Source organism: Thunnus thynnus, chromosome 15 (assembly GCF_963924715.1).
Source record: "Thunnus thynnus chromosome 15, fThuThy2.1, whole genome shotgun sequence".
NCBI classification, from domain to species: domain Eukaryota; kingdom Metazoa; phylum Chordata; class Actinopteri; order Scombriformes; family Scombridae; genus Thunnus; species Thunnus thynnus.
The window spans coordinates 2,151,856-2,177,484 of record NC_089531.1 but is presented as its reverse complement, the minus strand read 5'-3'; the positions used below and the strand labels follow the sequence as shown (position 1 = coordinate 2,177,484).

General features: G+C 36.5%; 1 protein-coding gene across 2 annotated transcripts in view; it reads left to right on the top strand.

Annotated features, from left to right (window-relative positions):
- LOC137198158 (transcription initiation factor TFIID subunit 12-like) overlaps positions 1 to 20,994 on the top strand; it is a 153,598-nt gene extending 132,604 nt beyond the window's left edge. Inside the window, exons 11-16 of one of the 2 annotated variants that reach the window (XM_067611820.1) lie at positions 585 to 689; positions 1,245 to 1,307; positions 1,887 to 1,940; positions 3,187 to 3,255; positions 19,986 to 20,048; positions 20,467 to 20,994. In XM_067611820.1, the coding sequence (XP_067467921.1) occupies positions 585 to 689; positions 1,245 to 1,307; positions 1,887 to 1,940; positions 3,187 to 3,255; positions 19,986 to 20,048; positions 20,467 to 20,558 (446 nt within the window). In that variant the 3' untranslated portion in view covers positions 20,559 to 20,994. Of the gene's footprint in view, positions 1 to 584; positions 690 to 1,244; positions 1,308 to 1,886; positions 1,941 to 3,186; positions 3,256 to 3,369; positions 3,436 to 4,404; positions 4,969 to 19,985; positions 20,049 to 20,466 lie in introns of those variants that run through there. The other variant, XM_067611821.1, reaches the window with a different exon arrangement.
- The last annotated feature ends 4,635 nt before the right edge of the window (positions 20,995 to 25,629 follow it).

Below are 25,629 nucleotides of genomic sequence, written 5' to 3'. Positions count from 1 at the left end.
AACATTCAGGTGGTTTTTGTTGTGTCACACCTACATTGAAAAAGGATTTGCAGTTCAGTTTATTTTATCTTTTGGCTCCTAAAACTGTTATTGTTGGAAGTTATGTTACAGCTCATGATGCTACAGTCACTTCCTGTTTACATAGTTGGCTGTTTCTCATAGAGTTGCAAAATTAGAGGAGATATTTTTGGCGTTCCTGGTTCCGGAGGTAAAAATTCTGTTCATTTTTCTCACAGACAATGTTACACTGAGCACTTCTACCGCTTGGATGGTTAAATAAAATAAACACTTGTGGAACCAGCGGCCCCTCACACTTCACAGCTATTAGATGGCACTACAGATGTTTCCTTGCTATCGATTTACACATTAAATGTTCACTAGATAAAACATTTCTAACAGTTAATGGTGCAACCTGATTTACTAAAAACTGAAACTAGTTAGTAGTTAGTAGAAGAACTTCACACACAAACTTAGTGATGGATTTTTGATTGGCTGGTGCAGCCGGCTGCTGTACTGTATATAACACGTATCATGTCGGGATGTTTGTTTTGAACTTTTACTTTGTCTCTCACTTGCTCCTAAAGATCAGAAGCCATCTCTTATTTTGGTGGTGGGGATAGTTCTTTCCTTCCTCCTCGTCCTCCTCATCACCATCACCGTCTACTGTGCTCAGAGGTGTAAAAGACGAGGTAAATGAAGTCTGACCTGGAAATTTACAATCACACTAAATTTTGATGAAGACAAGAAAGATGTGCTCGTAAATTAAATGTTCATAATTTAACAATAAACAAAAGGCATTCTTACAGGATATATGATTGCAGCACATTAACATGAATTATACCTTTTTTTTAACAGATATACAGTGTTTTTATCACAACATGCAAAATTATAATTACTTAACATTTACTTATACCTCACTCATAGTATGGATTATTTACTTTTTACATTTTAAATGTATTTCTTATTTCATGTCTCTCTTAGAAAATGTTCAGAATTTTATAAATTAAATAATCAGCTTTCATGTCAGAATTTTGACTTTAATTTTAGACTTTTGATTTAATCTCAGAACATTTTTTGCCGGTTGCCCTTCACTTCCATACACAGATGAAATTCACTGATTACTCCATAAAAATTAAAACTAATGGTATCAAAGTCAGCCTGTTTGTCATCAGAGTTTAAAGCAGATAATCAGTGATAATTCAGCAATAATTAAGTTATTCACTAATTTGTTTTCCTTTCTGCAGAGCCTAAAGAAAGACACCACATCTATGACGAGATACGAGATGAAGGGTTGAACCCTACAAAGCGTGAGTAATGAGAAGTGTTTCTTTTTAAAATGACAACTTCCTCTTTCTATTATGATTGAGACTGATCTAAAATTAAATCCTATGCTGTGCTTACTGTGCTTGCATTCATGCACTGTCACTATAGTGATACTGAAGTCCTTCAACTGTAACTGCTTGTAGTCTTCAGAGGGGAACTTGTAGCATTATAAGACACAGTTCATACAGTATATATCATTATAAACTTCCACAGCTTCTCAAAAGCTTCTCAAAGACTCTTCTCACCATCTGACTAAAAAAATAATTCATCTGCTGCACAATAAACATATTTCTTACCTGTTTCCTGAGGTGCAACTCAGTTTCTTACTGTAATCCAAATAAAGATAGGAGCCATAACAAGTAGTCATATCTCTGAGGCTGTTTTATGTCACTTAAACCAAAATTAAGATGTTTTATCATCTATTTGAACATTATTTTCCATTATTTTATATCTTCATACACAAAATGCATTTCTGTTTTACTGTTTTACAAAACAAGCAAGAAGATACTACTGTACCTTAAACATCAAATTTAGTGATCTTCTTTTCATTTCTTTTCTGGCAGGTGTGGAAAGCTCTGGTGGACCATCAGCTGAATACTGCCTGGAGACTTTCTCAGGTAAATGATCAAACATACCTTTCTCAGGTAAATGATCAAACACTTGTACAGAACTGTCCTGCATTCATCAAGGAAGAAAAATGGTGGACTTATCTCATAACTGTGACTCATCAACTTGTAATTGTGAGATCTTTCTCTTGTAATTACGAAATACTGCTCTCATAACTGAGAGATGTGGCTTATCTAATCTGTGTAGCTACAGGAACTGTTGCAGGTTATTGTGGTGGTTGAATCAGTTAAGAAGCAGCGTACAGAGTTTTAGCCAAAATGCTAACGGCTGTGTTTTGTTGTTGAGCTGAATGAAAATGCAGCGAACAGTTCAAAGACGGTTTTCTTGTAATTATGACGTACTGATCTCGTATGAGACGCTGAGTCGCGTTACGGATGTCATAATTATGACATAACATTTAGATATATTTTCCTTTGATAAGTGCAATGACCTTTATTATTTTCTCAGTAGCTAACAGCTGGATCTCCTGCAGTCTGGATGTGCTTGTTGAGTTAGGAATTTTCTGCAGCATGGCTTCAGGGGATGGCCATGTTGGTCTTTCAAGCGATTGTTTGTCACTTTGATTCAGACTGAAATATCTCATAAACTTCTGGATGGATCACCATCAAAGTTGGAACAGACATTCATGTTTTCCAGAGGATGAAGCCTGAGTTTGATGATCTCTCACTTTTTGTCTAGTGCCACCATCAGGTTATAATTTTTGACTGGAACATCTATTGGATGGTTTGCCAGACTTCTTGTCTAGCAACATCATGAGTGCAAAAACTTCAATTTGTCCAAGACTTGATGACCACATTCTTGAAAAACTCCCAACATTCCCATCAACCTCAGCTGCACATTGTGCTAATTAGCTAATTTTAGCATGCTAACACACCAAATCAGCATGTCAAACTTGTGAGCATGTTAGCATGTTGACGTTAGCTCAAAGTACAGCTTCACAGAGCTGCTAGCATAGCTGCAGAATCATAATTTTGTTAAAAAATGCAGCATACTTAGTGCACAAAGGTTCTGCTTTCATCACACATTTGTCAGAGAATGTGTTCAAAAGCACATTGGAAAAATTTGGACATGAAGTGCAAAGGCCTTTACTTGAAAATGCCTTTTCATTGGGTCATCAACTGATTGGTCACTGATGTTGACAGCCCGCTCAAAAGTTGGAATAAAGTATTAATACCTGTGGCGTAAAAGGTCAGTTAGTTCTTTATAATAAATGTTTGTTGGTAAATGTTTTAATAGGTGGATCAAACCAAAATGAACCCACATATTGCACCATCCCTGATCTTCCACCAATGGGAAACAAGATCGGTCAAGCCTGAACTGTCATCAACATTTACAGTTTTACAGTTCAATCAAAGATTCTAGAGATATATTTCTGGTTAGACGTTTCATAGATTAATTATCTTTTGTTTCTTCTTACAGACACATATCTAACTGAGTCACCGTATTCCATGATTACTGACCCTTTGCCTGATGGTAATAAAACAGGTAAATCATTGGTTCTTCATTTTGGGTTGGATGATATTAATATGTTACCTTGTATATAAGGAAGTTTTTAACAATCAAAGCACCATGAAACACAAGTGTAAAAAGTAATATTGTATGGAATAAATTCTATCTGTTAATAAAAACCATAGACTGTATAAAAATATGGATGTAGTTACCATGATGTCACCTGTTGGTTTCTGAAGAGCAGTTTTGAAGCTCAAAGTGAGCCGCTCCGGCCGTCGCCATCTTGGCAGTGCGTGACTCTGCCTAACTCCCAGCCAATCAAAAATGGGCAAAGAGGCGGGCCAAATGGCTGAAACAAGCCACCTAGTGGCTGGCGGACCTGTCACTCAAAGCAGCCATGTCCTTCACTATGCATAACTTTACAGCTTAATAAGATTTAAACGGGTGAGTTATAAAAGAAATTACCCCCTGTGCAGTTGTCATTAAAGGTGAAATTAGCTACAGAGACCAAAACCATTTTTTGCACCAGGCTGTAAACATGTTTATTTCTGCTGTAAAGTTGGGCATTTTAACATGGGGGTCTATGGGGATTGAATCGCTTTTGGAGCCTCAAGTGGCCGTTCAGGGAACTGCAGTTTTTGGCACTTCGGCAGTGGCTTCATTTTTCAGCCCCGGAGGTTGCCGCTTGATAAAAACTCAAAAAAACAATAACAGCAACCCAAAATTATTATGTCTCCAAAATCTGACATAGAGCTAGAATGTGAAAGAAATTTGATTTGCATCCAAAATAACAGCCTCAGCAGGCCTGTGCTGACTGTATTTTGGTTTGAGTTTCTTATTTTTGGTTTGGCCTTCACAGCTTTTCTTTACATTTTTCAGTTTTTCTTTTTTCTGATCTTGTCTTAACAGTAAATGGACAGATGTATCTGATAGGAAGCAGATGGTAGTAATTTTCCCCGTCATGAATTTTGTTGCCTGTTTGTAATTCTTCATCTCAATACACAGGTACACCGCAGCTGAATGACCCGACATATTCCTTACTGAAGAAACCCAAAGTGCTTGAGAACAATGACCAATACCTGTATAGTTTTACATAAATATTTAGCTTCTGTCAGGTAAAAATATACTTCTGAAAGATTTGTTTGTTGCAAAATATGGAAAGAAAAAATGCTTATTCCTCAGTTTTGTAGGTGAAGATTAAAACTGTTTCAATAGGACTATATTCTATTTTATTGCATTCCTGCAATCCTTTAGAATGAAAGCCTTTGAATATTTATTTTTAATAGATGTTTTGTTGTAAAAAAAAAAAAAAAAAAGTTCAAAAAAGTACCAGAAAACAAAATGCTTTCGTGTCCTTTGTTGCTTTGTTTGAGTTGAACTGTTTTTCATGTTGATTTATGAATAAACACTTGTACAGTACACCAGAGTTCTATTCTGTTTCAATTTTTGCTGGTTCACAGCACTTCTTTTCCTTTTTTCATATCATTCAGGAACTGATACTGAAAATGAAACTCTGTTTTTTTTTTTTTACAGTTATGATGCTTTTGATATCCACATTTACTATTTCTTAATTTATAATTTGTTTTTGACAACTGAAACCTAGCCCCAGTCTGTGCCTCTCATGTGTTGCATTTCATTCGAGTCACAGAGACAAGCGCAGCCTTTTGTGAAGAATAAATACGAGGCAAACTTCAGATGGGGGTTTGACAACCCTCAATTCTGAAAGCATTTCCAGAATCCTCAGAGAGTCTTCTAAACACCTGGATCACAAAAAGAAGATTTTTATTCAACATATATTCTGTTGAATTCACCATTTACTGATGTATAATGTCCTTTCGTCTCTCTGTCTCTACATCCTTATATAGACCACACTCTAAACATGAAGAGTTATGACCCAGAAAGTAAGAAAACAACCTACTGTCCGGACTCATCATATTAAATGTTTCGACTTACAGCAAACAGTCTACTCAGATCCGCAACATCATCAAATGCAAATAGAATATATTACAAACTGCAGAAACTGTTTGCTGAACCTCCCACCTTTGTCTCTAGATGGGCTCCCACTTTACAAGACAAGCTGGTCCACAGCTGTTTATCACTTCCTGGCTTCATAAACCTGTGGGCAACTTCCCCTGTGGTAACTGTTGCCATTGTGGCAATATTTCCAAAATGGACAGATTTGTCGATGTGTTCACCAACAAGTCATATAAAATAAACCACATTGCTAATTGTAACACTTCCTTTCTGGTATACAGTCGTGAATGTCCTTGTGGTTTTTTCTATGTGGGGAGAACAAAAAGGGGATTTAAAGACAGACTTGTCATAGAAATGCAGCAGGAAAGCTTTCAGTGGGCTTTATTTCTGACACCACATCTTGTTTTTTGTTTGAATATAGATGTATTTCATTGTGGTTATGATTTGGCAGATTGCTGTCCGTATGAATACATGTTAGTGTTTGAACATAAACTGAAGAGTTTGGAAGTGAGGATGTAAACATGTAAAATGTGCTACAGATCCACAGAGTTTTGTTGCTTGTTTGTGTTTGAATGAGAAAAGTATTGAGGACATTTGAAGGCTGTAGTCACTGAATGCTTTCTGTGTGACAATGCAAATGTGTCCCAGTTTGTTCCATAATTGTTGCTGTTGTGTTAACTGTGTAAAGAGTTTTGAAGTATTGTAGTTAACTCAGTACTGAACATGAAGGTAACCAACTGTAAAAAAAAATATATATATATATATATATATATACATATATATATGTTCCCTTTTATATATATATATATATATATATATATATATATATATATATATATATAAGGGAACATTAGCATTCTTTCACCATAAAAAGACACTGAGAGGCGTTGAGAAGGAGGTTTTCTTTTTTCAGGAACAAGTGTAAGTTTCCTGTTATCAGCCCACAAAGCAATGTGTCAAACATTATTCTGCATATTGAATCATTTCAGTCTGTGTCAGGATGAGGGTCAACACCTACGCCTGCCTGTTAGTCTTTGTTCTGGGCTATAACGTTACTGCAGGCAAGGAGTTTTTAAATTAATCTATTAGTATGTGCAATTCTTCTTGTCACCCGTTTTAATTTACAGTTTTATCATATAATAATAAAGCTTATTTTTATAGCAGTTTTCTAAACCAATGTTACAAAGTGTTTTATATAGAACAAATACAGAAAGAGAAACCAGGGAGCCAGACAGAAGATACAAATCAAAAAAGTCAGATACAAAGATAATGATTTGGTTCATTGATCCCCTCTAGTCTGAAATCTAGTTTTGGGAACCACAACCGAAAACAGATAAGTGGCCAGTGTAGAGATGCTAAAGGTGGTATTAGTTAAAAGTCTGGCAGCTGCTACTAGATGGAGCCTGTTGAGTGATATCTGGTTTACATCTGTTAAAAGACAAAGAGAAACATAAAACTGGTCAAATCTTGGAGTAATTTTTCATGATAAAAACTGAGTAAGGTATCAAAAAATAAGTTTCATGGTAACACTTTGTGATAAAGATGCATTAATTATCATGACTTTATGCATGAAAAAGCATTTATTTATTCATGTAAAGCTATCCACTCTATAAGTCCACTTTTTGCCATCTAACTCTCTAGCCATCACCAACCCACCTCCTCCTAAGTAGGAAATGTCACCTTATATAGACGTCATTGGTCTCATGGCATCTAATAATGGCACAGATGGGTTTACACTGGAGATAGTTAAAAGCCGGTGTGTCTCATACAGATGCTAAAGAGTGTCCTGTGTGTCAGTATCAGACACCAAGGGGCAGGACAAACTGTCACTGTTTAACGCCCTTGGAATGAAGTGCATGCATGTTGTCTGTCTGGCCAAAAATATTATTGTTTTCTTACAAATGTGACATGGTATGTAAAATTATCATTTGTTGTCTTTGAATTATCAATTAAAGTTTGTAATATTATGAATATATATGAAATATAGTAGGCAAGAGGTTGCGATATGTAGCACAACAAGCTAGTGAAGCTGTAAACAGAATTTCATTCCTGCACATGCTCAGTGGCGTCTGCCTTACACAGAACTACTCTCTGGAGACTGAAAACATGATCACTGTTATTAGTCTTTGGAGCCATTTCTAAACAAACTAACGTGACCAAACTCTTCATGATGAGGGAACATGTCACCCAGTGCAGCGGTGTGGCTCACTGATGTGTTTTTAATAGTTTTTGGACAATAACGGAGGTCTACGGCACAGAGGAATAAGATATATCAGGCTTTGATACACACGCAATACTTGTTAGTAGATCAGTTCATTGTTGGTTTGGATACAAACATGAGATTTGTTGACTAGGAGAAAAATATAGAAAATCGCAGCCTTATCCTTTCCTTATGAGCTTTAAGGTAATATTGTGTGATATATAGAATATTAATATGTTTACACCTTTTCCCAACTGATAATAACTGATAACTGATATGGTATCCAATATTGTAATTTAATTTGTATTTGTAGTTTTTCCAAATACGTGATACTTAAGACTTTATTTTAGGGGTCACAAAGATGATAGATGGGTAAGCAACAAATGGTTTATAAATGTGATTTACGTAAAGACCCACAAACACGATGCACACGATCAAAGGTGAGCAGTCTGAAGTCAGGTTTCCATTCAAATGTATTCTAACTAAAATTTCAGGAAATTGATAAACGAAAATGCAGATGAATGTGTGTTTCCATCCACTACTGTTTTGCGAATATTAATGGTTGAGTGCATCAAAGTTAACAGCTGGTGGCACTGATTCTCTCATCGAGTGCAGGAAAACTCAAAAAGAAGAAGCTGACGCAGTAATGACGTAATTAATAGAGCGACAGTCAAAGCTGAAGTGATGGAAAACGTGACAGTGAAAAATGTCTGCCACCGTGTTTCATTTCTCCAGCAGGGCAGAAGCTTCAGGGACATTTAATTCACTAAATCTGTTTCTATTCCACTTTGTTGCATTTTACTTTTATGGATACGTCAACTTTACCACTTCATCCGAGCACAAAAACTTTTAATGCAATATTCCAACTTTTTTCGAATTTCCAGCATTTCCAATCACACTTTTTTTTTATACACAAATTGAAAAAGCGCATAAAAAAAGGTGGATGGAAACCCACTTTGAGAGGGATGTAGAGATTCAGTAGCGATGGTAGAAAATAGTGGCTTTCACCATTAACCATATCTACTAATATTTAGCTAATACATCAAAAGTTTGCTAAAAAAACCAACATTTTTCTCTCCAATATGCTTTGTGCAACCAAGTACTGGAATGGTAAATACTGCACCGATCAATGTGGAACCCGCAATGCAAGACCTTTGTTTTTCCAATGTCATGTGACATGTGACACTTAAAGGGTGTTTTCACACCTGCACTTTTTAGTCCAGTTAAATCAAACTCTGGTTTGTTTTCCCCATTGGTGCGATTTGTTTGGGCAGGTGTGAAGCTACGGTGACATCACGGCTGTGTTGCCATGACTCCTGGTGGTGTCGGTGTGTCTCTGCCAATGGGAGACAAGAGTTTGGGACTTCCCGCAGAGTTCACACCAAGGTGCGAACTGAGGAGAGCGTGCTGGGAGATGGAGTCTGACTTGGACTCCCTCTGTTTCACTGGGCACCCTTCTTTGTTATCAGGCTTTGTGACTGCATGCAGGCCTGCCTTTGTCTCATGCACAAGGAGTATGAGGCCCAACATTCCCCCCCTTTGGTCTGAAGAGTGGGTTGCTGGCCACAGTCCAAGGGCAAAACAGTTCCTGTAGGTTGGAAGTAACTGGAGGGTTACACAGTCCATGTATTTATGAGATACTCGGAAGGTGGGAACAATCTGTATATTCCTGAAATAAAAAAGAGTTGAAACAGTCCATACAGTTCACAGAGTTCAGAGTTCACAGAGGCTTGTCTTGGCAGTTACTGAGGCAACGTTTCGGCAGTGTTCTGACTACATCTAGGTACACAAGGTATTAACCAACACAAATACTGTTGCTGCTCTTTGTTTATCATCAATAACACAACTCAAAATCATAAAAAGAAAAGAAAAGGGAAAAAGACAGAAAGGTGGTTAGGTTAATAGGCTCATTCCCGAAAGAGATTGGAGTTAGCCAGTGGAACGGTGCAGACTGGTGTGGGAAGGGAAGGAGGGAGTCCAGTCCGACCTGTGTGTTTTTGAATGTACCTGTAAGTGATGTGTGAATCCTAGTCATAACTGGATTTGAGGTGCACTGCCAAGACCATATGTCAGATGTGTTTGTGAAGGTTGCATAACAGTGGTAGTAGCAGATCTAATGATTTAGTCTAACTTACCTACTCTTCCCTACAACCTATCCCAGTAGAATGCTAATGAGGTGGCTTTAGCACCGCTGGTGAGTAATAGCCGGGTAATGTAGTAGAGGATTAAACAACTATCATGCGGAATGCTAACAACTCTCTGCTAACACAACCGCTAGTGAACACTGTGTACAATACATATATATATATACACATATATATACACATATATAAATACTGATATATTGGGAGCCTCACACGGGGCATCAACTGTTGGATCTGTGAGGAGCACAGCTGGTTATTAGTAATAGTTAATAATTATCAGAGATAATTATTAATTATTACAATTAATAAAATTCTGAATATGAATTAATAATAACAGGGTACCACCAGGAAACCGGGACTAATAACCAGACAATAAGGTGGTCTCATAAAAGAGTTCATCTAGAATACCAATATCTGAGGGATATCAGCATTCACGGATGAACGAAGAAGGTTTGAGTTTGAGCTCTGACTCTCTCAATCAGCCACTTTTCACAATGTACAAACATAATAATGACAAAAGACTTCTCTTTAAAGATATAACAGTGTTTATTAAGCAAGAGCAGAGTTAACAAATTTAGCCGATGCTTTGATGAATAAATTACCATCCTAAATGAAATCTAATCTAATTCTACCTAAGCAAACATACATTAACAGGTATGTATAGTGAAAACACGAAGGTGGGAGCGTGCGTATGTGTGTGTTTGTGTGTGTGAGTGGCAAGATGGTGGCACGAGAGTTTAGATGGCATACATGACTATTGGGAGGAAGTCACATCATGCGAAAACTAAATTGCGGAAGTGACTGCAGTGTCTTGGTTAGACAAAGCAACTCCCTCTTCCCCCCCACGGTTGCTAATTGATAATTATCTCTGATAATTATCAATTATTGAATTATTGCTAATAACCAGCTGTGCTCCTCACAGATCCAACATTACAACTGGGGTCAAAGTTCAACACATTTGATCTTTTGGTGCACCTGCGCAGAGCCGTCGCAACAAACCACAAACACAATGATGGAGACGCACACAAAAGCGGTTTTCTTGTGATATTGTGAAAACACCGTCAGTGTGTCTGTATTAAGCATTAGTGACCCGACCGCCTGCATCAGCATTACTGCTTCTCTGTGATGACACCAGATCAGATGAGGCTGCAGATAACGTTCATGACACTGCAGCCACACTAAAGTTCTAGGGAACAGAAAAAATGTCCCCTCACCGAGAGGTTTGTCATGCAGGAAAAACGTCACGCTTCCTCTAAATCATCACATATGGCTGCTGCTGAACAGCGTTTGTGCTTGAGTGGTCTCTCTGTGTGGTTTGATATCTGGCTGAGAAGTTCAGTTGAAACGATCAAATCCGAAATATAGTCTCAGACTGTGATTACCCAAAATGTGGTGGTTTGGTTTTTTATTTGTTTGGAAGCTCTCATTGTTTTTTTTTTTCTTTTGGTTGTTGAATTTCTTTTTTAAAAATGTGATCTATTTTTAAACATCAGTCACTGTTTCACTAATATGTTCAGTATCAACATCTTCGCAAGTTGCCAAATACATTAATTAACAACATTTTCTCATTATGTTGACAGAAAACATAATTCAGCAGCATTATGTTTCTAGAAAAACATATTTGCTGTTGTAATTTAGTCGTACATGAAGGTAATTTCTGAGGGACAGTGCTGGAATGTACTGTATGTGGGTAAAAGTGTGTTTTTATAATATGTGAATACCTTTGTGTACAAATCAAATCATCACTTTTCTAAAATAGAAAAGATCTGTGTATTTAATTTCTTAGTCAGTTCATCTTTATCTGTTCAGGAAATCACATTGAGACCAAAATCTCTTTGGCAAAAGACTTGAGACAAATTACATACATACAAAACAACAATACCAAACACACACACACACACACGCATAGAGAGAGACACATTAAAACTAAAAAACTAAAAACTATCAGCAAGTAAAACTGTGATCACACTCTGTGTTCACAAACAGGAAACATCTTTGTTCATTAACCAAAAAAAAGAAAGAAGTTGAGGAAGTGAGGGTGCAGCTTTTGAAGTCAGAGGAACACACGTATACACTGAGTTCCTGTTCTTCTCTCAGATAGAAACTGTCTCTGTTCATTGTGGTTCAGTCTGTTGGAGGATGAGGATGAACATCTGCATCTGCCTGTTAGCTTTAGTTCTGGGCTGTAATGTGACAGCAGGTAAGAACTTTACTCTTTTTCATCAGCTTCAATAATAATGTTCATGTTTGTTCATGTCATAGAGTGAGTGATGAATGTGGTGCAACTCTTTATTTTTACTGGTGTTTTCAGGTTAAAAGAGTGCAGCATGATGCATCTTATAGACACATATAAAGTATGTTGTCCATTGTTTCCAGTATTTTACATATTGTTCATATCGTAGTCTGAAGGTAAAGGTCAGTTTCTCCATACAGTGAATTTAGCTGCTGTATAAAGTATTTTATAGAGATTTTAGTGATTTGTTGAAACACGTTCAGGTTCATTGTCATATTCATGTATTTGAATAAATCAAGTTCAAAGTTGTTTATTGGTCACGTACACAAAACAAACAATACAATGTGCAGTGAAATGCAGTTTAGGCCCTCCTAGATTAGCTTATAGCTGCTAAGATTAAAGATAGAAATAGTAATAAAGATGAAAAGGAAATCAAAAATAAAAATATTATATTATATATGTACTGTATATATACATATTATATTATATATAACATACACTACAATCAAATAATTAAACATATGATAAACATATTATTCATTCTCTTTTTACTTATATTATATATTATAGTAATATGAAGGTGAAAAGAGATAATGTAAACAAGCGTTTAAAATCTACATATATGATCTGAAATATCTACAGACTCACACAGTGACGAAAGACGGTGGCAAATGTGCACACACACAAAACCACATGTCAGGATGCAGTGCATTGTGACCGCACCCCCCCCTACACACACACACACACACACACACACACACACACACACACACATTAGCTGATGGTGTGAATGATGTAAAGTTAGAAGTTAAAAGTGAAGTGCAGTAATGCTTTAAGGTCTTCATGTTTTTCATGATTAGCAGTTTGCACTCGACAGTTAAATGTGATTCTGACTCTGATGGAAAACAACTTTTCACTTCTTTGCAATATTAGAAATGTTGACATTCTGAAAATGGATGTTTAGTTCTTGTAAACTGTTAACTTTTATTGTTATTGTAACTGTTTTTCTTGCTGTAATCATTCCTCCTGTTCATACTGACCATTAGAAGATCCCTTCATAATGACCTTACAATGGAAGTGATGGAGGACAAAATCCACAGTCCTCCTTCTGTGCAAAAATGTATTAAAAAGTTTATCTGAAGCTAATATGAAGCTTCAGCGTCCAAATGAGTCAAATCAAGTAGATATCTTTCAACGTTACAGTCTTTTTAGTGCCAAAGTTCCTCTTTTTGTTACTATACTTCCACCGCAGCTCAACAGGGAAACACTGTCCGAGGAAACACAAAGAGGGAATTTGATGCTAAAAAGACTGTAAATGTGTCAGATATCCACTTGATATGACTAACTCAGACTGCTGAAGATGAATAGAAGCTTCACACAGACTTTTAAATGACTGTGTGGACACACTGTGGATTTTGGCCTCCATCACTTCCATTGAGAGCACATTTGAAGGATCTTTTAATATCCAATATGAACAGGAGGAATGATTACAGCGAGGAAAACCTCTTTCACTGTTCATATGGACACCTGACTGCTGGTTTAAGATTATAACATTTTCAATAAGCATCACTTCAAAGTGTGATCACAGTGTGTTCTGCACAGGACACTTTGCAGCGTAAAAATAAACTCATCAATGCAGAAACTCTTTCTAAATGACCTCAAACCTTTATTTATCTGTCATATTTCTGTACTGATGTTTCTGTTAATTAGTGGCCGACACAAACAGTCTGATAAGCTGATATCAGTCAATATATTAGTGCAGCTTTAAGTTAGGTATCAATACAGTCAGAGAACTTTTAGTGACTGTAACAATTCTCCACTTTGTGTAGAAACAGAAGTTAGTTTATCAAAGAAAATCTTGTTTAAGAACAAAACTCTTCCATGTGTTACTGACTTTATCATGAATACATGTGTTTATGATGGCATGTTATAAAACATGAATCTTGGTTTTTACTAACTTAATGTTTGTTGCTCAGCTGCAAATCTAAATGTGACCAAAGGTGATCAGTCTGAGAGAGGTGAGACACAAGAACTCAAAGACACACACAAAAATATGAAGGCAGGTAAAGCACAGAGAAGAAGTTATTTAAAGGAATAATCTGACATTTTGGGAAATTTATTAACATGTTTAACTTTCTTACTGAGAGTTAGAAGAGAAGATCAACCAGTGGTGGAATGTAACTAAGTACATTTAATTAAATACAGTTTTTGGAACCATTTGATGTTACTTTCTACTTCCTGTCCGCTAGATCTCAGAGGAGAATATTGTACTTTTTACTCCACTACATTTATTTGAATGTGATAGTTACAAGTGTCTTTCCAGATCTGTATTTTACAAATAAAACAGATGATGTATTTACATTTGTAATTAATTCAGATCACTTTGTAGAGATCTGTTTCTACTTTGACACATAAGAGTATTTTCTATTGATGGGTGTGAAAAGACATGTAAAATTCCAAGAGGGGTGAAAACTTTTTACAGGCAACGTATATTCTGTATATGTAAAATACAGACGGGTGACAAATGAAAGGAAAAACTGGTACCACCACTTAGATCGATACCACATTCATATCTGTCCATTAAACATGAAGCTACAGCCAGCAGCCGGTTAGCTTAGCTTAGCATAAAGACTGGAAACAGATGGAAACAGCTAGCCTGGTGTTACAGAGAGTTATATGAAGAAATATAACGACACACAAGGCTGAACAATAACAAATATGATCAGTTCAAATAAGAGAGAAACTTTAATGCTGCTTCAAATTAAACAGAAACAATATCCTCAACATTCAAGTGGTTTAAGTCATGAGAACATTTGCTCTGCTTGATAACTCACCACAAAACTGGCCATCACCTATTTCCTGTTTCAAAACTGATGAATGATTTTATAACTTTCTGTGGTAAAATGCATTTTGCTGCTCTGTTGTATCTATTTCCTCCATCTCACACACAAGTAAACAGAACACCACCACCAACAACCCCAACTACAACTACAGCAACAATAACAACAACTGCACCAGCACCACCAAAAACTAAGAAAACGGAGGAGGGAGAGAGTAAGATAAAGCAGATCTAAATGTTAAATTAAACTGATTAAAGGTGATCGATCTAAACGAACAAAACGGCAGAAAACACTTTAAATGCAGTAATTAAACAAACAGATACAGATATAAGAGCCTGGGAAAGTTTTAACACTGTGTTCAAGTGAAACTACAGTTTCAATGTAGGAAGTCGAGCACACAACATGCTCAACATTCAGGTGGTTTTTGTTGTGAGAACTTGAACTGTTGCTGACTCAGCACAAATATTAAAGTAGTGTTGGTACTTTTTCAAAAACCGAATCATTTTGTGACATTCTGTAAACAGTTAGCTGTAGTAAAATACATTTTCTGCCCTGTAATATATATTTTCTCTGTTCTGCACTGATGATAATACAGGATCAACATCACCTACAACAACTTCTACAACATCACCATCAGCTACAAACACAGGTATGACTGCAATAAATAAGTCACATCAAGAAACCTGAAAAGAAAATGAGTAAAATGAAACAGATCTAAATGTTGAATTGTTAAACTGATTAAAAGCTTTTATCGATCTGAGAGCCCAGAGACAAGAACTCAAAGAAGAACAAAAAGCAGAAAACACTTTAAATGCAGTAATTAAACAAACAGATACAGATATAAGAGCCTGGGAAAATTTTAACACTGTGTTCAAGTGAAACTACAGTTTCAATGTGGGAAGTCGAGCACACAACATGCTCAACATTCAGGTAGTTTTTGTTGCGAGAACTTGAACTGTTGCTGACTCAGCACAAATATTAAAGTAGCGTTGTTCCTTTTTCAAAAACCGAATCATTTTGTGACATTCTGTAAACAGTTAGCTGTAGTAAAATACATTTTCTGCCCTGTAATATATATTTTCTCTGTTCTGCACAGATCATGATGAAGGACCAACATCTGATGAAAACAAAGGTATGACTGCAATAAATAAGTCACATCAAGAAACCTGAAAAGAAAATGAGTAAAATGAAACAGCCTCTTAACATCCACCCTTTTTTTTGGAATTTTTGCCCATTTGGCATACCCAAATGGAAACGCTAAAATGTTAAATTGATTAAAAGCTTTAAATGCAGTTATGAGACAAACGGATGCAGATATAAGAGCCTGGGAAAGTTTTAACACTGTGTTCAAGTGAAACTACAGTTTTAATGTTGGAAGTCGAGCACACAACATGCTCAACATTCAGGTGGATTTTATTGTGAGAACTTGAACTGTTGCTGACTCAGCACAAATATTAAAGTAGCGTTGTTCCTTTTTCAAAAACTGTGAATATTTTGTGACATTCTGTAAACAGTTAGCTGTAGTAGAATACATTTTCTGCCCTGTAATATATATTTTCTCTGTTCTGCACTGATGATAATACAGGATCAACATCACCTACAACAACTTCTACAATATCACCACCTGCTAAAAACACAGGTATGACTGCAATAAATAAGTCACATCATAAGTCACAAAATTCTGTTCATTTTTCTCACGGACAATGTTACACTGAGCACTTCTACTGCTTGGATGGTTAAATCATCAGAAAAAATATGAACAATTAAAGATAAAAAGTCGACTGTGTACATAAACATTTCAAGGTAGAAATTAACTACGACTCCCAAAGTGCATTTCTGCAAGAAACAGCCAATCACTGAGCTTAAAATCCACTCATGTGCACTGCTAACAGCAGGCAGAAGCCAAAGATTACAGTGTTGACAAATTGATTTTACAATCCACAGAGCCAAAGGCTTCTTCTCCATAGCAACAGCAGCTGAGGCTCATGGGTATTGTAGTATTCTTAGCCGTCCACCAAAATCACAGACAAAACATGATTTCTGAGAAACTAAGTGTAAATACTGTAAACTGGTGGTCAGAATATAAACATGTAGGATCATTCATTTATCCAGGAGAGTCCTGAGTTTCTATGTTCAGTAACATCAAGGAGATCGTTTAAAGAAAATTTTGAAATGGGGAAAAACACTTGTGGAACCAGTGGCCCCTCACACTTCACAGCTGGCAGATGGCACTACAGATGTTTCCTTGCTATTGATTTACACATTAAATGTTCACTAGATAAAACATTTCTAACAATTAATGGTGCAACCTGATTTATTAAAAACTGAAACTAGTTAGTAGTTAGTAGAAGAACTTCACACACAAACTTAGTGATGGATTTTTGATTGGCTGGTGCAGCCGGCTGCTGTACGGTATATAACACGTATCATGTCGGGATGTTTGTGTTGAACTTTTACTTTGTTTTCCACTAGGTTTGGTGGAGGGGATAGTTCCTTCCTTCCTCCTCATCCTCATCATCATCATCACCGTCTACTGTGCTTGGAGGTGTAAAAGACGAGGTAAATGAAGTCTGACCTGGAAATTTACAATCACACTAAATTTTGATGAATACAAGAAAGATGTGCTCGTAAATTAAATGTTCATGGTATTTAACAAAAAAGAAAAGACATTCTTACAGGATATATGATTGCAACACATTAACACAACACAATTATACCTTATTTTAGTTTTTATCACAACATGCAAAATTATAATTACTTAACATTTACTTATACCTCCCCCATAGTACGGTTTATTTACTTTTTAAATTTTAAATGTATTTCTTATTTGATGTCTCTTATACCTTTTTTCAGAATTTTATAAATTAAATAATCAGCTTTCATGTCAGAATTTTGACTTTAATTTCAGACTTTTGATTTAATCTTAGAACAGATTTTCTGTATATGCAATCCCACCTAACAATGATGTCATGCTGCAACACAGTGCAACGTGACATCATTTTATGGGCTGTTTTCACATCTAGATGGAAAGTCAGCCTGTTTGTGATCAGAGTTTAAAGCAGGTAATCAGTGATTATTCAGTAATAATTAAGTTATTCACTAATTTGTTTTCCTTTCTGCAGAGACTAAAGAAAGACACCATATCTACGACGAGATACGAGATGAAGGGTTGAACCCTACAAAGCGTGAGTAATGAGAAGTGTTTCTTTTTAAAATGCTAACTTCCTCTTTCTATTATGATTGAGACTGATCTAAAATTAAATCCTACGCTGTGCTTACTGTGCATGCATTCATGCACTGTTACTATAGTGACACTGAAGTCATTCAACTGTAACTGCTTGTAGTCTTCAGAGGGGAACTTGTAGCATTATAAGACACAGTTCATACAGTATATATCATTATAAGCTTCCACAGCTTCTTAAAAGTTTCTCAAAGACTCTCCTCACCATCTGAATCAAAAATAATTCATCTGCTGCACAATTTTCTTACCTGTTTCCTGAGGTGCAACTCAGTTTCTCACTGTAATCCAAATAAAGATAGGAGCCATAACAAGTAGTCATATCTCTGAGGCTGTTTTATGTCACTTAAACCAAACTTGAGATGTTTTATCATCTATATGAACATTATTTTCCATTATTTTATATCTTTATGCACAAAAATGCATGTCTATTTTTCTGTTTCACAAAACAAGCAAGAAGATACTACTGTACCTTAAACATCAAATTTAGTGATCTTCTTTTCACTTCTTTTCTGGCAGGTGTGGAAAGCTCTGGCGGACCATCAGCTGAATACTGCCTGGTGACTTTCCCAGGTGAATGATCAGATATTTTCCCACTACCTTTGACAGCAAACTGTCCAAATTTTGATGTTTTTTGTATGTATCTTGGGACAGTGATTGAACTGTCCTGCATTCATCAATGGTGGATTTTAGTATCTCATAACTGTGACTCAACATCTTGTAATTGTGAGATCTTTCTCTTGTAATAACAAAATACTGCTCTCATAACAGAGAGATGTGGCTTATCTAATCTGTGTAGCTACAGGAACTGTTGCAGGTTATTGTGGTGGTTGAATCCGTTAAGAAGCAGCGTACAGAGTTTTAGCCAAAATGCTAACGGCTGTGTTTTGTTGGTGAGCTGAATGAAAATGCAGCAAACAGTTCAAAGACGGTTTTCTTGTAATTATGACGTACTGATCTTGTATGAGATGCTGAGTCACGTTACAAAAGTCATAATTATGACATAACACTTAGATATTTTTTTCCTTTGATGAGTGCAATTTGTTTTCGTCGACCTTCATTGTCTTTCTCAGTAGCTAACAGCCCGATCTCCTGCTGTCTGGATGTGTTTGTTGAGTTAGGAATTTTTTGCAGTGTGGCTTCAGGGGATGGCCATGTTGGTCTTTCAAGCGATTGTTTGTCACTTTGATCCAGACTGAAATATCTCATAAACTACTGGATGGATCGCCATCAAAGTTGGAACAGACATTCATGTTTTCCAGAGGTTGAAGCCTGAGTTTGATGATCTTCTCACTTTTTGTCCAACGCCACCATCAGGTTATAGTTTTTGATTGGAACATCTATTGGATGGTTTGCCAGACTTCTTGTGACGTCTAGCAACATCACAAGTGCAAAACTTCAGTTTGTCCAAGACTTGATGACCACATTCTTTAAAAACTCCCAACATTCCCGTTAGCTCAAAGTACAGCTTCACAGAGCTGCTAGCATAGCTGCAGACTCCTAATTTTGTTAAAAAACGCAGCATACTGAGTGGACAAGGGTTCTGCTTTCATCACACCCTTTTCAGAGGATGTGTTCAAAAGCACATTGAAAAAATTTGGACATGGAGTGAAAAGGCCTTTACTTGAAAATGCCTTTTCATTGGGTCATCAACTGATTGGTTGACACTGATGTTGACAGCCCGCTTAAAAGTTGGAATAAGGTATTAATACCTGTGGCGTAAAAGGTCAGTTAGTTCTTTATAATAAATGTTTGTTGGTAAATGTTTTAATAGGTGGATCAAACCAAAATGAACCCACATGTTGCACCATCCCTGATCCTCCACCAACAGGAAACAAGACCGGTAAAGCCTGAACTGTCATCAACATTTACAGTTTTACAGTTCAATCAAAGATTCTAGAGATATATTTCTGGTTACACGTTTCATAGATTAATTATCTTTTCTTTCTTCTTACAGACACATCTCTAACTGAGTCGCCATATTCCATGATTACCGACCCTTTGCCTGATGGTAAAACAGGTAAATCATTGGCTCTTCATTTGGCTTAGATGGTATTAATGTGTTACCTTGTATATATTGGAAGTTTTTAACAATTAAAGCACCATGAAACATAAGTGTAAAAAGGCATATCATATTGGAATAAATTCTGTCTGTTAATAGAAACGCAACAGTAACCCAAAATTATTATGTCTCCAACATCTGACATAGAGCTAGAATGTGAGAAATGCAATTTGCATCCAAAATAACAGCCTCAGCAGGCCTGTACTGACTGTATTTTGGTTTGAGTTTCTTATTTTTGGTTTTGCCTTCTCAGTTTTTCTTTTTTCTGATTTTGGTCTTTACAGTAATTGAACAAATGTATCTGATAGGAAGCAGATGGTAGTAATTTTTCCTCCCATGAATTCTGTTGTTTGTAATTCTTCATCTCAATACACAGGTACACCACAGCTGAATGACCCGACGTATTCCTTACTGGAGAAACCCAAAGTGCTTGAGAACAATGACCAATACCTGCATAGTTTTACATAAACATTTAGCTTCTGTCAGGCAAAAACGTATTTCTGAAAGAGTTGTATGTTGCAAAATATGGAAAGAAAAATGCTTATTCCTAAGTTTTGGAGGTGAAGATTAAGACTGTTTCAATGCGACTTTGGTACCAGTATTATATTCTATTTTATTATATTCCTGCAATCCTTTTAATACATTTTTAATAAACATTTTGTTGTAAAAAAAAAAAAAAAGAAAGAAAGAAAGTTAAAACAGGACCAGGAAACAAAATGCTTTCATGTGCTCTGTTGCTTTGTTTGAGTTGAACTGTTCAAAGACGGGATGGACAGTACTTGCAATAGACTGTATTTTGTTTATGGTACAATACAGTGACTATGTTCATGTTATCTTCAGTTAAAGCAATTGTGTCTGATACTGTTATGAGTAATGATAATAAAAAGATGTGTTTGTTTCCCCATTGCATTTGTGTTCATATATTTACAGCATGCTACAGATGTAAAAGACTCCAAATAAGAGTGCTTTATGCTCAGCACATCAGTGAGCAGTTACATGTGAAAAGAATTCAATTGGTGTTTGAGTATAAAGTTAATTATTTAGAAGAGTCTATATAGTTGTAGGAATTTGTGCACTCAAATATCTTTGATGTTATGGGGGGAATTATGAATTATTATTGTGCACAACTCCAACATGAAATTATTCATCCAGTGGCATAACTCATATTAGAGTATGTGTAATAATAGGGAAATAGTCCTCCTTGTTGGACACACAAGACAGGTCAATTAGAATTATAGTTGTTATTAATCTTAATCATGATTTTGCAAGGGTATAGGTCTTTTAAGGTTAGTCTTTTAAGCAAGTTGATGAGGGTTTTGTACGAATACTTGCTTGCTCCCTGCGATGACTTCTTGCAGAGAATGGAGTCCAATGTGCTGGGGTGAGGAGCTGGATCTGGTAATAATGAGTGAGTAGGCCGGTCCGGACTTTAAAAGGTTCCATTGGAAGAGAGCTCCTAATTTATGCTCTCATGCTCTCCTAGGCTTGATCCTCAACTCATTGCTCCAGATTCAGAAGGCAAGCAGCATCAAGCAGCCTTAAAGAGCCGCCTAAAAACAGCTTAAAAACATCAGCTTAAAACAGCAAAACAGCAAACAGCAGACAGCCCAAAAACAGCAAAAACGGCCAAGAGTCTCAGATAAGACACTGTTAAAGTTTCAGTCTGCCCACCCAGAAGGTGCCTCCTTGCCAATCCCGGGGTTGCAGAGTTCTGGGGGAGCAAAGTCAGTCCCCCCCCTGTCCACGGACAGGCGGGTATAGTTCCTGAATGCGGTTACTCCATTAATCAATGTATTTACAATTTAACAATTGCATGAATCCTAATTTTGCAATTTGAATAGTAGTTTTAGCGTTCTGACAGTGAAACAAGCAGAATGGTACTAAACATGATAGGGTTATCATGGATGATGGGATTATGTTAGGGATACAGTCTTGGCTTAAAGGCAGTGGAATAAAAGTCTAACCAAAGTGCATAACAACACACATATGATATACGCACATCAACATACAACAATAATTGTCCTTAGACAAAATCTAAAACTAATCCATAAGTTTTACAGTCCTCTGGTCTTTGGTCTGACTGCAAACGGCAGGGGTCCATGCCCTTTGAGGGTGTGTGTGTGTTTGTGTTTGTGTGTGCGTGTGTGTGCGTGTGTAAAGTGTGTGTGTGAATGGGGCATGGCATATAGTGCAGCATGTCTTGTGCCTTATGCAGGTTTGCCCAGTGATCAGTTCTTGGGTTGGTCACTCAAGTCCTGAAAATCAAAATCCACAGTGGGATTAAAGTTGGTGCCAGCTCGTCTCTGTGTGTGTCTGGCTCTTAGAGGTGAGTTATGATAACCAATGGTGGGGGTCGTTTATCCAAATGGTACTAACAATTCACACTGGGGTGCGAATTGGTCTTCCTATCTTGCTGGCTCTTGTAGTTTGAAGGATCAAAGATGGTTTGGGTCAGTGGTCGGGTTCGGTGACCATGCAGGAGATGGGGGGTTCCTTACTTTATGGGCCAGCATTCCTTGGGTGTTGAAGAAAGAACTGGTCTGTTGTTTGAAGCTTGTGCTGTCTGCATTCGAAACATGCAGGGACTTTATCCTCCATAATTTTGAATGAAGTGTTTGCTTTTGCATGAGATGTAAGATATTTTGTATTTTATGTGTAAGTTTTTGGTTTTTGTGTTTAGAGTTTCGACAAACAGGGCCCTAGTTTCAGAAACTGTAACTAAGATACTTCATGTGTGTGCTGTGTGTTTGGTTTTATGTAATTTATTATCAAGATTATCTTGAAAGTGACACATTGTAAAATTTATGACAAACGTCCGGGTCAGAACAAAACTTAAGTTGGACCATTTTATAAAGTAACATGTTAAGTTATTAATCTAAACATACAGGATGTATAAAGCTGCAGAATGTACATGACCCTGAGCATGATAGCTGAAAAGAATCGTTGGTGACGGAAACAGAATATTTCGACATCGCTGGAACTGCTTATCAGACAACAGTCACACAATGTGTGACAAGTGTTTGCTGAGGAAGTACAGTGTGCCAATGGGGTTAACGTCTATGAGTGCAGGTTTGAACTGTGTGTGTGTCTGAGTTATTTAAGGGCTTATTTGGCTGCAGTATTACTTAAAATGCTTTCATTGTACTTCACCCAAAAAAAGAGTCTACACAGCCTCTTTCCAGAGTTCATCTTTCACACAAACACAGAACAGGAATTTCAACACACATACATGGAAACAGAGAAGGATGTAGAAATGACTTGCATCAGTGATCTGTAGTGCAGCGCTGGGCAGAGAGAATTGTGATGTCACGGAGAGCATGATGTGTCATTCAGTGGAATTACAGTGGAAACAGTTTTCGGCTGAATATAGACATATTTCATTGTGGTTATGATTTGGCTGATTGCTGTCCGTATGAATACACGTTAGTGTTTGAACATAAACTGAAGAGTTTGGAAGTGAGGATGTAAACACGTAAAATGCTGCAGATCCACAGAGTTTTGTTGCTTGTTTGTGTTTGAATAAGAAAAGTATTGAGGACATTTGAAGGTTGTAGTCACTGAATGCTTTCTGTGTGAATGTGTATTATAGTTTACTCAGTACTGAACATGCAGGTAACCAACTGTAAAAAAAAAAAAAAAACTATAAAAGGGAACATTAGCATTCTTTCACCATAAAAAGACACTGAGAGGTGTTGAGAAGGAGGTTTTCTTTTTTCAGGAAGAACTGTAAGTTTCCTGTTTTCAGCCCACACAGCAATGTGTCAAACATTATTCTGCATATTGAATCATTTCAATCTGTGTCAGGATGAGGGTCAACATCTACATCTGCCTGTTTGCCTTAGTTCTGGGCTGTAACGTCACTGCAGGTAAGGAGTTTTTAAATGTATCTTTTAATATGTGCAATTCTTCTTGTCACCTGTTTTAATTTACATTTGTATAACATAATAATAAAGCTTATTATTATATACAGAAACCAGGGAGCCAGACAGAAGATACAAATCAAAGATAATGATTTGGTTCATTGATCCCCTCTAGTATGAAATCTAGTTTTGGGAACCACAACCAAAAACAAATAAGTAATAAGTGTAGTGATGCTGGTATTAGTTAAAAGTCTGGCAGCTACTACTAGTTGGAGCCTGTTGAGTGATTTCTGGTTTACATTAAAAGACAGAGAGACAAAGTCATGTAAAACTTTTGTATCTTTGAAACTGGTCAAATCTTGGAACTATTTTTAATTTTTCATGATAAAAACGGGACTGAATGAGCCTCTTGATGGTAAAGACGCATTAATTATCATGACTTCATGCACGAAAAAGCATTCATTCATTAATGTAAAACCTCAGGAATGTACAAGAATTGACAATATCTAACATCATGTCTTAATGCAAGAACAATACGTTAATTAGTGCTACAACTAAGGTATTGCAACACATTCTCCCAGGAGTGGTAGTCAACAGGTTGTGATATGTAGCACAACAAGCTAGTGAAGCTGTACACAGAATCGCATTCCCGCACATGCTCAGTGGTGTCTGCATTACACAGAACTACTCTCCTGAGACTGAAAACATGATCACTGTTATTAGTCTTTGGAGCCGTTTCTAATCAAACTAACGTGACCAAACTCTTCATGATGAAGGAACATGTCACCCAGTGCAGCGGTGTGACTCACTGACGTGTTTTTAACAGGACAACAACGGAGGAATAAGATATATCAGGCTTTGATACACACACAATACTTGTTAGTACATCAGTTAATTGTTGGTAGTGAGTAAACAATATAAACATTGTCAGACTTATCCTTTACAAACTGCTTGTGAGCTTTAAGGTAATATTGTATGATATATATATATTAAAATGTTCACACCTTTTCCCAACTGATGATAACTGATCATTTATATAGAATCCAAAACTGTAATTTAATTTGTATTTGTAGTTTTTCCAAATACATGATGCTGAAGACTTTATTTTAGGGGTTAATACAAGTGATTTCACAATTATGTCATCATTAATCATATGTTATTGATCAGTGTCACCGAAGGAGCAGGTCTCAACTTTATGTAAAGAGCCACAAACATGATGCAGTCATGAATTCAGTAGAACACGGATGCACAAATGTTGTAAATGAAGAAGACGTGAAAATCTTTAATAACTCAGAAATCACGATGATTGAACTCCTTTAGTTGTTGCATTAATTAACGTATTGATCTGTCATTAAGGCGTGAATGAGATACTGTTAATTCTTGTACCGTTCTGAAAGTCCATAAGGTAATAAATTCATACTTTTTCATGCATGAAGTGATGCAAGAATGCATGATAATGAACATACTCTAACCATAAAGTGTTGCTTTTTTAATCCACAGGCTTGTCTCCTATACTTCAATAATTTAGATGCTATTTGTAAGATATTGTTTCTTTTGTAGAAATAATCAGTAAAATAATCGAGGAGACGCACCAGGTCAACCTGCCTTGTCCTCAGTATGTGGAGGGTAAAGTGACGTGCAGCAGAGAGATGAATGGAAGCAAAGTTAACTAACTAACA